We start from the raw sequence: 13876 nt of genomic DNA on the forward strand, positions 1-13876 counted from the left end.
GTCCTACATTTTAATTTTTTCCCTGGCTGCTGAAAATCTGACCATAGGACCTCAATATCAGCCCTCTCTGTGTCATTGGCACTGTCATGTACAACAACTTCTGGCTCACTCCCCTTCCTCCGCACAATATTCTGCATCCTCCCCTTGTTGCCTTTTACTCTAGCACCAGGAAGGCAACACAAGGATGGTTATGGAAATGCCTACCTGTACCCCTAACTATGGAATCTCCTATTACAACTGCATTTCTACTCTTTGCTGTCCCCTCCTGTGCAGACTTTTGCCCAATGGTGCCACCCTGTGGATTGCAATCCTTTGGTGTCATCACTCCGAGCAATTTCCAATGGTGAGGACCTGTTTGAGAGTGCTCAAACCTCCCCCCCCACCACCAAGACGTAAGCTCTTCCTTTCTTTAAAAATCATTTTAAAGCCCATCTCTTGAATCGCTTTTGGCAGCTTTCCTTTATGTGACCCTCCTCATTGTAGCATGTACAGCGACATACTTCAAGTAGTGCTACGTAAATGTAAGTTTTTATTTATATTGCTGATCAAAAATACATTGTTTGCATGTCACTGAAGTGTTTACAGGCACATTTATTTTGTAAATGAGAATGTACCTATGACAAGATGACTGTCACGCTTCTCACATGCTAGTATGTGGTCCGAAGCCAAAATGATCAGCACAGATAGTTAGGCACATTTGGTTCAACTTTGATTGTCCATATTCAATAGCATAACATAGTTATGGTTACAGCTATTAAATGCTTACTGCATCTGAGCCCTTTAGAACCACAAATCCCTGCAGTAGAATTTGGAGTTATCATAGGCTCTCTGAACTTTTCTGCTGCTCTTTGAAACCAACAAGCTAGGCCAGTATTCTTAAGTTAGTCAGTGCCTGTGCACCACCTGTTACAGGATGAAATGAATGAATCTTTTTATTCTTACCAAAGGAAGGCTTGTAGGAGTGAAAAGGGAGAAGTGAACGAAAACAAGGGTGAATGTTTATAATGGTAAAGTGCAACATAAGTGGAGCTCATGAGCCCCCTTCTTGAAACACTGTGTAGAGAAGGTACTTCCACAGCTCTGTGAGATGGGGACGTTAAGGATTTTGACTCAGCAATGATGAAGGAACAATGACATGTTTTCAAATCAGGATGGTGTGTGATTTGGAGAAGATCTGGGTGACGTTCCCATCTCCCTGCTTTCATTTTCCTCCTGGGTGGTAGAGGTCACGGCTTTGGGCGATGCTTTTGGTGAGCTACAGTGAGCTGCTGTGGTGTATCTTGTAGATGGTACACATTGCAGCCCTGTTGTACCAGTGATGGGTGGAGTGACTGTTTAACGCTACATGGTTAATGAATTTTTCTAAAGTGTACTCACAGTTATGTACAGTAGATAATTGGTGTGCAGCATGCTACCACAAATAGAAAATCGTATAAATGACCAGTTAATTCGTTTTGATGGTTTAGTTGAACACTTATTTCCCTAAAATATTACACATCATTTCTCAGAGAACGTTAGTAGGCTAGTTCTTTTTTTTTTACGTCTGATTGAATCAATCGAGTATCCAAATGGAACCTGATTTCTTTAATATAAAGTACAATCAAATACAATATATAGAGTTTTTACTATACAACCATATAAACTTTATGTGCCATTAAGTGCAACATAATCTGAATTCAGTAGATTTTTGGTCTATAAATCTTGCATTTTATTCAAAGTTCAATTTAGTAATATTATGGTGCAGCAGCTCATTTATAGTTCTGCATTAACTATATTCTCCGCTGACTTTTTGCAGGATCCTGAGTAACAACAAGATCTCGCTATTGAAGAATGGCTCTTTCTTTGGCTTGCGCTCTCTAGAGAGACTGTGAGTAACTGATCACTATACCTTGTTCTGTTATACTTAATGGGGGCAACATTTTTTTTTAAAACTGTAATGATTGATAGGCAATCAAAATGAAGACATTTTAAAAGTTGTTTTTCTTTGTGTGCAATGGAGCATGACTGGCAACTGGCCAACAAATGGTATGACTGGTGATTGGTGGGCAGAGTCTTCAAGAAAAATACGCAGGAAATTACTGGTAATTTTAAGCAAAATAAACTCCAATTCATGAGGTGAATAGATGTCGTGCACTCCACTGTTTTTCTTTAAAAAGCTCTTTTGGTACTTTAACTCTTCAGGGATTAAAATTTGTTCTCAAAGCCATTGCCATAAGGCAGTGTTGCATTGTTAAGATATAAGCAGGAGCGAAATTTGAAAGCCCCTGAAACAGGAGTGGGGATCACAATACGCAGTTAACCCATGCCTATCCAATGTGATGCAGGCAACATGTCAACTTTGTGCTGTCTGCCAATTAACATGATTGCAGTGTGCAAGCAGTGCTAACCACACTGAGTGCTGCATATCTCAGCAAGGGGCTCAAAATTACAAGAGGCCAGCACCTGTTTCAGCTAGCCTGGACTACTCAGAGCCAGCCTCTAATAGAGCAGATGCATTAGGGTTGGGGTAGGTGCGGAAAATGGTTTTATAACTGATCCTGACCTAGAAACGATAATGGCGTAACATAGGCGAGAGCAGACTGTAATATTCTTGGATGCTGTACTGAAGGCCTTGATGGAGGAGATGGAAAGGGAGGGGGATGTCTCTGTGTGGACCCAGGAGGCCCTCCAGACACACGCTCAGAAGGTAGTGGGAACAGAGAGCCATTGAGGTCAACATCAGGAGTCAAGCCCCAAAGCCTTGATGGAGTGTCACAAAATGTTTGCTGAATTCAGTGAATGGTCAGTGAATTTCTCCTCAAATGCCATACCCCACCAAGTGCACTGCTGACTTCAGCCACTGTTTAATTCATCATGCCCCCCATCACTCACTTACCAACAATTACTATTAATCAGGATTTTTTCAGACCTAACATTCACATGTTCCACTGCATCCTACAAACCTACCACTGCTGCAATCCTCCACCCAGCTTGTACTCTGCCAACTGTCCAACAATGATAGTGACATGAGCTAAATATATCAAATAACACTCACTGAACATTCCCTCTCTCTTGCAGTATGAGGTGATGCACAACCAAAGTGAGCAAATGCTAACTGGAAGGGGACAGGCATGCCTGCATGTCCCATCTCCCAAGGAGGGGAGACTGTGTTGGCTATTATTGGGATGACAATTGTTGAGACCAGTGAAGATGCTGAAATGAATGAAAATCATACACCTTCATACCTAAGTCTACTTTTCACATTCCATTTGCCTCCACAACACACAGTGTGTTCTGATTTGCAAACTGCAGATGATGTAAGTATGCAACTCTTAGCTTTCCTCCTTCCCCTCACCGCAATCCTACATTTATGTCTTTTTCCTTTCAGATATCCAGGAAGTGGGTATCTAAGTTCCTCAGATGAGCTCCTACTTCTTGGCTAAACCAGATTATTGTAATCTTGGCACTTTACTTTGAGCTGAATTTTTGACCCATGTCCCTTCCATCACAAAGGTCACCTACTTGCACCCTTGCAGCATTTGCTGTTTCCGCCCTTACCTCAGCGCAACTTGTGCTGAAAACTTTACCTGTGTGTTAGTCACCATAAGCTCCATCACGCTAATGTCTCCTGTCCAGCCTCCCATTCCCACCCTCTGCAAGCTTCAGCTCTTTCAAAACTGTGCTTTCTGGATCTCATCTTACACCAAGTTCCACTTGCCAGTGACTCCTGTCCTGTGACCTGCCTCAGTCAGCCAACATCTCAAATTTAAAATTAAACCCCTCCGTAGCCTCATCCTTCTCTATTTCTGTTTCCTCTTTGAGTCCTACAATCCCTCCCAAGTGGCGTGCCTTCAAACATTTAGGCACTACACAGCCTAAACCTTCAAATCTCCTTTCTTAAAGATCCTTCTTAAAACTGACGTCTTTGACAAAATGTTTTGGTCACCCATTCTAATAGCTGCTTCTTTGGCTCAGCATCCATATTTTTCCTTACACCACTGCGAAATATCTTGGGATTTTTTTTTAGTATTAAAGGCATTTGTACACATATAAATTGTTGATATTATCAGCCCCATGACCTAATATACTGACTAGGTGTTTGGCTTTTCAAAGTTTATGGAAGGTTTACCTGACTGAAATCAAAAAGTTACATTTTTAAGTGTGCTAATGACTCCCTGGACAGAACAGAAACAAATCCTCCTCGAGCTAGACTCTCCGGATGACAGCACACCTGCTCCCTTGCCAGTCTCTCAATCATGTTGATGGAAAACAGCCATTTGAGACAGATAGCCCAGACTAAAGCTGAGATCCAGTAGCCTGCAGCTGAATTCCTCAGTAGCCAGAACTCCTTGAGGCTGCCCACCATGGCCACCTCAAGTACTCTCAGCAGAAATTCAGTAGCTTCCTACTTCCCAAGCTATAGCCATTAAGGAACCATCGCATGGGAGCATTTATGTGGGTAGCAAGCACATAAGACAGGCAGTAGGGCTTTCCACAATGGTGATGCTTAGTTCCCTCCATTCTATGTAAGTATTTGTGAAATGATGACTGCTTAAGTATGATGGAGTAGTTAACCTTATTTCGGAATACTTCTGGTCTTAATGTGCTTAGTGAAGCAATAGCAATGTTCATGAAGTTGTACCAATTGAAGAAATTCAGATAATGGGCGTGAGGACAGGGTGAGATGGAAGATGGGATGGCTGGTGCATTGGAGAGAGATTCTTCACGAGAGACGCTTGTCAGTAATTTGCTGCCTGAGAGCTCTGGCTGTACTGCTGGGCTTTCCTCTTGCTTTGGAGCCCCTACCACCTCATCCCCTTCTTGTGATCCTATTCCTGTTCCTCCTCCCTTGGTGGCTTCGAGACTTCCCCTTTGTAGTGTGAAGTTGTGCAGCAAGCGACAGACAACCATGAAGGATGAACCTTGTCTGTAGTGAATGATGCCTTCAAAGCTTTTATTTTAAGAGCTCTATGGTCTGCTCTTTCAGTGCTCGGGTTGTTGTGTGGCTCTCATTGCAGAAACGTTCCACACCGTGTGTCCACTGTTGAGTGGATACCCCTTGTACCCAAGCACCCAGCCCCTGTCTGATAGTCTGGGTAGAAGGGAGGAAATATTGAGGACTGGCACAGTATGAAAGCATTATGAAAGTAACAGCCTTTGGTGACAGCAGTTGAAGATTCAATGAATGGAAGCCCTTCCTGTTAAAGAAAATTCCTGGGTCATTGCAAGGAGCATGCAGGGCCACACAGCTGCAACCTATTACAACATGTACCAGTGGAAAACTAACAATTCTGGAAAACACTAGATCTATTTTCTGTTGCTTGCCAGCTTTTATAGGGAAGGTGATGGAATGTTGCGTTGATCTTCTGACGAATTGAAATGTGGACAGCAAAATTTCTAATGTTATTTCTGTCCCCTGATAGAGTCTGGAATGATTTAGAACTACAATTACCTTCACTATTATAGAAAATTTTGTGCATCATCCTGATGCTAGGTCCCAGTTCTTGTGCAGCAAATGATACAGCTCAGTAACTGCTTCCTTATGAAGCACAGCTCCTCTGCCAGGTTCAGACATGATGGTCTCTTCCTGAAGATCTGAACCTTGTAACACATCCCTCAATGGACCTCCTGAGCCTTCCCCATTGTGCAACATCTCTAGCTTTGTGCTGCTTTCCTTGCTGTCCATCTCATTTAGTAGTCTCAAAGGTAACTTAAACAGTGTGTACATATGATATCGTTGTGCTGAAGCCAATGTTGAAAAAGACTGCAACATTTTCCAGAACTAATGGAAAGTCAAACAGCAGCCAAGATGCCCGAAGCAGCCCATAAAGCCTAACCAGAGACTTATCTTAATGGGGCTGAGGAAATCTTTGAATACTTTTACTCACTGTCATTCCTGTTTTGTGGGCAGGGTTAGAAACAGACTCTGTCAGATACCAATGCCTTAAAGGAACCTGATTCAGGCACAGGACAATTATTAGCATATTACTGACAAAGGTTTGTTCGGGCGGCTGCAAGGAAGCTGAAAGGACAGCTTGAGCCAATATGGCTTGGGGTACACTACCAGTGGCATTGCACAAGCAAGTTAGTTTTGTTCCCATTTTTTTCATGAAAAACAGCAAAACAGGATCCAAATTGTCCTGTCTACTCCATTACATATTATAAAGTTTAAGTCTATTTGAATATGAATATGCACAGGCCATATATTAGGATATCATTTCCATTCATTGAAGGAGAATGATTTTATGTGGTGCTTAAAATGAGGAGTATGTGATCTTAATAGCATTACTTACTTTTTATCCTTAAGAGATGTAGGTATCTCATCTAAATAAGTAAAGACAGGTTGCTCTACTTTCAGGGATAATTAGGAGCTTTAGTCTGCCTTCTGGTAGTGTACTACTGGTGAGAGAAGTATTTATCTGAGCCCTGCCAGTCTTTTGATATATCATGTCTTATGGTGGTCCAGTGATTTAAATCTGAAAATCTACTTTGGTTTGGTTGAGTTCTGCATTGGGCGAGGGAGATTCCTGCACTGGACTGCAGCTTTCCTTCACATATACTTGCACTTCCACTCCAAACGTGGTCTCCAAGCCAAATATTGATCACTAGCACTCCCATAAAATTACAAACTTTGATTTCAGCTGTTTGAGTCAATAGTTTCTTGCTCTCAGCATGTAGAGTGAAATGCCCTTCTCTAATTTTTCAAAGTGCCCTTGATTCTGGATAAGTCCCAGGCGATTGGAAAACCATAAACATAACACTTCTATTCAAGAAAGGAATTAAGTCAGAAAGCAGGAAGCTATGGGCCCGTTAGCCTAAAATCTGTCATGGGGAAAATGCTGGAATCCATTCTTAAGACGGTAGTGGCAGGGCATTTAGAAAGTCATAATGCAATCAGGCAGAGTTACGATTTTGTGAAAGGGAGATTGTGTTTGACAAATTTATTAGAGTTCTTTGAGGATGTAACAAGCAGGATAGATAAAATAGATGTAGTGTATTTGAATTTCTGAAAGGTGTTTGATAGAGTGCAACATAAAAGGTTACTACACAAGGTATGAGTTCATGGTATTGGGGATGATGTATTCTCCTGGATAGAGGATTGGCTACCTAACGGGAAACAGACAGTTGGGATAAATGTGTCATTTTCAGCCTGGCAAACGGTAATGAGTAGAGTGCCAGGGATTAGTGCTGGGACCTCAACTATTTTCAACCTATTTTGTAGCCAAATTTGCTGTTAATACAAAGATAGGTAAGAAAAGAAGTTGTGAGGAGAACACAAAGAGTCTGCTAAGGGATATAGATAGGGTAAAGGGAGTGGGAAAAAAATTTGGTGGTTGGAGTGCAATGTGGGAAAATGTGAGATTGTCCACTTTGATAGGAAGAATATTATTTAAGTAGAGAGAAATTACAGAATGCTGTGGCACTGATCTGGGGGCCGTTGTGCATGAATTACAAAAAGTTAGTATGCAGCTACAGAAAGTATTTAGGAAGGCAAATGGAATGTTAACCATTATTGCAAGAAGGGTGGAGTATAAAAGTAGGGAAGTCTTGCTACAAATGTACAGGGCATTGGAGGGACCACACCTGCAGTACTGTGTATAGTTTTGGTCTCCTCAGTTTAGGAGGGATATACTTGCATTGCATACACAATAAATGGGTGGACACTGAGAGGTATGGAGGAAGTAGGGGACCTTGGAGTGAATGTCCACAGATCCCTGAAGGCAGCAGGACAGGTTGATAAGGTGGTTAAGAAGGAATATGGAATCCTTTCCTTTATTAGCCAAGGCATAGAATATAAGAGCAGGAAGGTTATTCTAGAACTTTATAAAGCATTAGTTAGGTCAGACTTGAGTACTGTGCGCAGTTCTGGTCACCTCATTGCAGAAAGGATGTAATTGCACTGGAGAGGGTACAGAGGACATTTATGAGGATGTTGCCAAGACTGGAAATTTGCAACTATGAGGAAAGATTGGATAGGCTGGGGTTGTTCTCCTTGAAACAGAGGAGGCTGAGGGGAGATTTGATTGAGATAAAATTGCGAGGTTCCTAGATAGAGTAAATGAGAAGGGCCTATTTACTTTAGCAGCGAGGTCAGTGACCATGGGACATAGACTTAAAGTGATTGGTAAATGGATCAGAGGGGAGATGAGGAAAAGGTTTTTCACCCAGAGGGTTGTAGGGTTGTGGAACTTATTGCCTGAAAGGGTAGTAGAGGCAGAAGCCCTTAACTCATTTAAAAGGTGTCTGGATATGCACCTCAAGTGCCATAACCTGCAGGGCTACAGACCAAATGCTGGAAAGTGGGATTAGTCTGGGTGGCTTGTTTTTCAGCCGACACAGACACGATGGGCCGAGTGGCCTCTTTCTGTGCCGTAAACTTTCTATGATTCTCTGGCAGCAGTTCAGAGAAGGTTCATAAGCCTGGTTCCTGGGATGAAGGGGTTGTCCTATATGGAAAGGTTGAGCAGGTGGGGCTTATACTCATTGGAGTTTCGAAGAACGAGAGGTGATCTTGTTGAAACATATAAGATTCTGAGGTGCTTTGACAAGGTAGATGCTGACGTATGTTCCCCCTCATGGGGGAATCTAGAACAAGGCAGCACAGTTTGAAGATAAGGAGTCTCCCATTTAATATGGCGATGAGGAGGGACTTCTTTTCTTAGAGGGTCGTTAGTCTTTTGAATTGTCTTTGCCAGAGAGCAGTGGAGGCTGGGTCTTTGAATATATTCAGGGCTGAGTTAGACAGATTTTTGATCTACAAGGGAGGGGTTATGGTGAGCAGGCAGGAAAATGGAGTTAAGATCACAATCAGACCAGCTATGATCTTATTGAATGGTGGAGCAGACTTGAGGGACCAAATGGCTACTCCTGCAGCTATTTCTTAATATCTAATAGCTTATTTTTAACATTAAAAAGCACAATTAAGTTAGCCCACATTTTCTCATAGCAGATTTATGAAGAACAGGAATGTAAATATAACTCAATAACATCTGGCAGTTGGCTACAAACTGAAGAAAATGGTACTCAAAAAATAGTGATCCATTCTCCCTCTCACTGCAGAGTTCCGAGCCCACTTTTTAGTTGATCATTTATAGAACTAATTGTTTGCAGATTTAGAGAAATGAAAGTGCCTAATTAGGGAGGAAAGAGCGAGTCAGTGACATTTTTCATCATTAAATCCCCTCTCTGCCTGTTATTGTGTCTGTGCAATTAATGTTTATTGGAATATTACTTCGTTTCATATTTGAATCCTCTAGGGATGTTTTAACAGGGGCTTTCATGGAAACTCTTTCGAGTTACAAATTTATTTGATTGCTACATTTTAACACACATTGATTTCCAGTACTGTTATGTTATACTGCTGTTCCTTTTTAGATATAATCTTGTTTAAAATCCGTCCCAATGTTGAAAGTGTATGGAAGAAATTCTAATACTGAAGTGGTTTATAGATTCTTTTTTGCTTGTAGTAATCACAAACTCTGGTTACCATTGGCAAAAGCATTGGCTCAGGAGAGACAGAAGGGAGGAGTGTATTAACACTTTAAAAGCACCTCAGGGAAGGTTGTAAGCAGAAAACCAATATAAATGCAAAGGTCACACTGAATGAATAATTAGTTTGTATGACCTTGTATTTGAACATCTTGTATTATTTGTAGAATTTGGTTATATTGAATTTAATGAATGGAGAGGGGCTTTATTATACTGTAAAAAATCTGCTATGCATCATTACAAGTATGGTAGACTATTAAACTGAGTTGAGTGTTGCATTTGTCCCAATTAGTCAAAAGCAGTATGAATAGATTTGGTCTGTCACAGGGACTGAAAGGTTTGATTGTACCAGCGCATTTTTTTATTTATTCCTTTATTGAGCTTTTAATTCACAACTGTATCTTGAAATCTAAGTTTTCTCCAGGGATCATCTGCAAGATTTTAAATTTATGTTCAGGCAATTGTTTACTCAAGTGGATTATGCTATGTATCCTGCCCTGGGATTCCAGTGAATTAGACCATGTCAGAAGGGCAAGAAATTGTTGGAAAAACTTCATGCTTTCCAAAGCTACACTTGTGGATATGTACCATGTCACCCCAGCACATGTAACAAAATATGATTTTATTTTAAAATGCGAATGTATTTCATGGTTCAAAGTTTAAAAGCCCAAGAAAAGCATTGTATTTTGCATGTCACTTTTTGAATAGCTTTTTAGAAAATTAAATGTTGATTTGTTTAAATCTGTGTAATTATTTAGAAAATAAAATTGCTCAACTCTGACTATTTTAGCTTTAGAAGTTCTACTGAAGGCATACATTATGTTTTTTAAAAACTGTGTTTACAGCACCATTTGTATTTATATAGCTCATTTCTTTAACAGAATAAAACATCCCATAACAGTCCACAGAGCTTTGTAAAACAAAATACGACACTGACCACATAAGGAGATATTTGGGCAGATGGCCAAAAGCTTGGTCAAGAGGTAAATTTTAAAGGAGTGTCTCAAAGGAGGAAAGTCAGGTAGAGAGATGGAGAGAGGTAGGGAGGCAATTCCAGGGCTTCAGGCCCAGGTAGCATAAGGCACGGCCAACAAAGGCGGAGCAAGTGAAATCAGGGATGCTCAAGAACAGCTCGGATATTTGTGGGACTGAAGGAGATTACAAAGATAGGGATGGGTGAGGCCATGGAGGGATTTGGAAACAAGGTTGATAATTTTATAAATCAAGACATTGCTTAACCAATAGCCACTGTAGATCAGCGATCACGGGTGATGGATAAACGTGGGTGCATGTTACAATATGGGCAGCAGAGGATTGGGCAACTAATAGCTCATAAAACGTAGAATATGGAAGGCCAGCCAGACATGCATTAGAATAGTCAAATCTTGAGGTGACAAAGGCATGGATGAAGGTTTCAGCAGCTGAGGTGAGGCAGGGGTGGAGTTGAGAGATGTTACCGAGGTGGAAATTGAAGGTTTTAGTGATAGTGTGGAGATGCTGTTGGAAGCTTATCTCAGGGTCAAAAATGACACCAAGGTTGTAAACAGTCTGGCTCAGCCTCAGACAGTTGCCCTGGAGAGGGATGGAGTCAGCCGTTAGGGAGCAGACTTAGTGGTGGGGCCCGAAGACAATGGCTTCAATTTTCTCAATATTAAATTGGAGGAACTTTCTGTTCATCCAGTGCTGGATGTCAGACAAGCGGCCTGATTATTTAGAGACAGTGCAGGGATCGAGAGAGGCGGTGGTGAGGTAGAGCTTGGTGTTGTCAGCATCCAAGAGGAAGTTAATATGTTTTCAGGTGATATCGTTGAGGAGCAGCATGTAGATGAGAAATAGAAAGGGGCCAAGGATGGATCCTTGGAGGCACCAGAGTTAATGGTGTGTGAGCAAGAAGAGAAGCCATTACAAGTGATACTCTGGCTATGATTAGATAGCTTAGAATAAAACCAGGCAAGTGCAGTCCCATCCAGCTGGACAACGGTGGGGAATGATGTGGTGAGCTGTGTTGAAGGCTGCAGACAGGTCGAGAGACACGAGGGAATGTTTAGCTTTGTAACAGTTGCATAGGATGTCATGATAAGAGGCTTTCTTGTGCTCTGAAAAGGGCAAAACCCTAACTGGAGGGATTGAAACATGGAGTTCCAGGAAAGATGGGCATGAATTTGGGAGGCTACAACACATTCAAGGACTTAGTTACTAGTTGGTCATATCTGAATTTGAAAAATTAAGGAGTTCAGAGATTTGATCATAAGTTATATTCAAACACAAAAGCTCTGTAAAGTTGCTGATCCTGTGTTTAGATTTTCCCTAGTGTGACCAAAAAGATAGGATCTTTATCATTCACAATTAGCAGGTAGCACCTCAGAACAGGGCTTCAAACTGTGCAGTTCCTTTTTTCCACTGTGTCAATGTGCTAGTCAGGCAGTTCTTAAAACTAAAAGGTGAAAGCTAAAATCTCAGCCAACTGAATCTGAGGGCTGGATTTTATGCCCCCTGCCATGCCCCCCTCCCACCCGCAGCTGGCATATTTGAAGATGGAAGAGCTCATAAAATTAAGCACATGGCTTTCCCACCATCTTCCCACCCATCCCTGACCTGTCTCCCATATTATGGCGGATGGGGAAGATCTCAGGCAATCCACCTATTGACCACTAAAGGGCCTCACTCCGCCTCCGCCGCTGTTTTACCTCTTTGTAGTTCCCCTGTGCCTATTGGAGGCAACCCCACCCCCCGCAGGATCATACTCCACTTTAACCATGCTTACCTTGCAATCTAGGATCCATCACTACTTATTCTGGTGGACTGCCTGGAGTCCCAGCAGTGGCCACCATTCACACCTGGCATGGCCGGGACTACAGAGCTGCTAACCAATCAGATTGGCCGGCAGCTTTCTAAGGTGAGGCTTCCTCCCAGATGGGGGAGGAAATCTCACTCTGAGCCAATTAAAGCTGCTCCTGGTGTAGAATGGCTGTGGGGCCGCCAGAGTTTAGGTGGGAGGCTGATGAGCAACTTTTCAGTTGGGGGAGGGCAGCGAATACAGCGCCCTGTAAAGTCCGACCCTTAATAAAATGCAAAAATGTATGCAGGAGGGTTAGAGGAAATTGTTTTACTTGGTGAAACAGTGAGTGGAGGTGATCTGAAAGCGTGCATTACAAACGCAAGAATTTTTGTCTGTATCAAATGACTTTTTTTTAATTAGCTAAGGCCAAAATAAAGGCTGCTTTCTTTGCTAAGTTTTAAAATTTAACAAAGGCGATCATCGGGGTGGCACAAGGAACAAATACACAGAAACAGAAAAGCCCATCGCAGTACACTTTTTTTTAAATTGAATGCTATGACCCTAGTTGTAGAATTGATGAGTACGTTCAACATTGAGATGTTTGTCGTATCTGTACCCTCTATGGGAAGGTTTTGTGGTGCAGTGAAAGTGCCTTTACCTCAGGGCCAGAAGCTTTGGACTCAGGTCTCGCTTCAGGACTTGATGGCCACAGACAGTGCATTCAAAACATGGCCAAACAGGCTAAACAGGTAAATCGTTCCAATATGCCTGATGACAGGAGGTACAAATGGGAAAGTTTCCTGGCCAGCCGTAGGCAGAAGGCAATGGCAAACCACTGCAGTACTTTGCCAAGCATAATCATGGACCAACCCAATGGAAGTCCATTGTCTCCAGCTCCCTCTCAGGGCATGGTACCTGAGGAAGAACCTGCCTATGATCTTGGCTAGTTTTATAAAGATCATCCCTGAGCCTTCTCGTTTCCAGTTTACACACGGCTAACAGCTGCAATCCTTACTTATAATTCAGGTGCTTAGTCTCAGCATCCAATTTAGTTGTCCTTTGCTGCACTCTCACTAATGCCTAGATCTCTGTCTTATAGGAAATTGTCCATAAAATATGTTAATGCTTAGAGCTTGACGGAGAGAGATGTAATTTCCGCGCTACTTCTGTCATTGTGAGTTAACTGCTGAATGCAGATGGTTTTATGCTTCATGACTGCTAAGCAATTAGAGAAGCCATCTTACAGTATAGTTTAGGATCAAAGTCACTCTTACAAGTCAAGACACAACTGCTGCTTTGATTACTCATTCAATCAACACTGACAAGTGATGTTCTCAAATTGTGCTTGATCTTCAGGAGAAAGGCACCTTGGCAACCTAACGATCCCTTTGAATTTCAATTTTGTATTTGCTTCTATACATAACCACGGCCAAACATGTTTGAAAAGTTTTTGATTTTTGGACTAAATTGTGTGCTACCTTTCTGCATTCAAATTTAATTTTATCCACAAAGAACTGTGGCAAGCAGATCATGCCCTCATGTCGCAAAACCTGGTCAAGATTCAGACTTGAACTGATAAGTGATAAGTAACATTCATTCTACGCAAGTGTGAGGTAATGGCCATAACCA

The 13876-nt window shown here is 41.9% G+C and overlaps 1 protein-coding gene across 1 annotated transcript in view; it reads left to right on the forward strand.

The window, feature by feature from the left end:
* Positions 1–13876, forward strand: part of adgra1b (adhesion G protein-coupled receptor A1b) — a 537318-nt gene that overhangs the window by 57280 nt on the left and 466162 nt on the right. The window contains exon 2 of the mRNA XM_078564920.1: positions 1796–1867. Coding sequence (XP_078421046.1) covers positions 1796–1867 — 72 coding nt within the window. The remainder of the gene's footprint in view (positions 1–1795; positions 1868–13876) is intronic.

The sequence above is a fragment of the Cetorhinus maximus genome, chromosome 20 (assembly GCF_964194155.1).
Source record: "Cetorhinus maximus chromosome 20, sCetMax3.hap1.1, whole genome shotgun sequence".
NCBI classification, from domain to species: domain Eukaryota; kingdom Metazoa; phylum Chordata; class Chondrichthyes; order Lamniformes; family Cetorhinidae; genus Cetorhinus; species Cetorhinus maximus.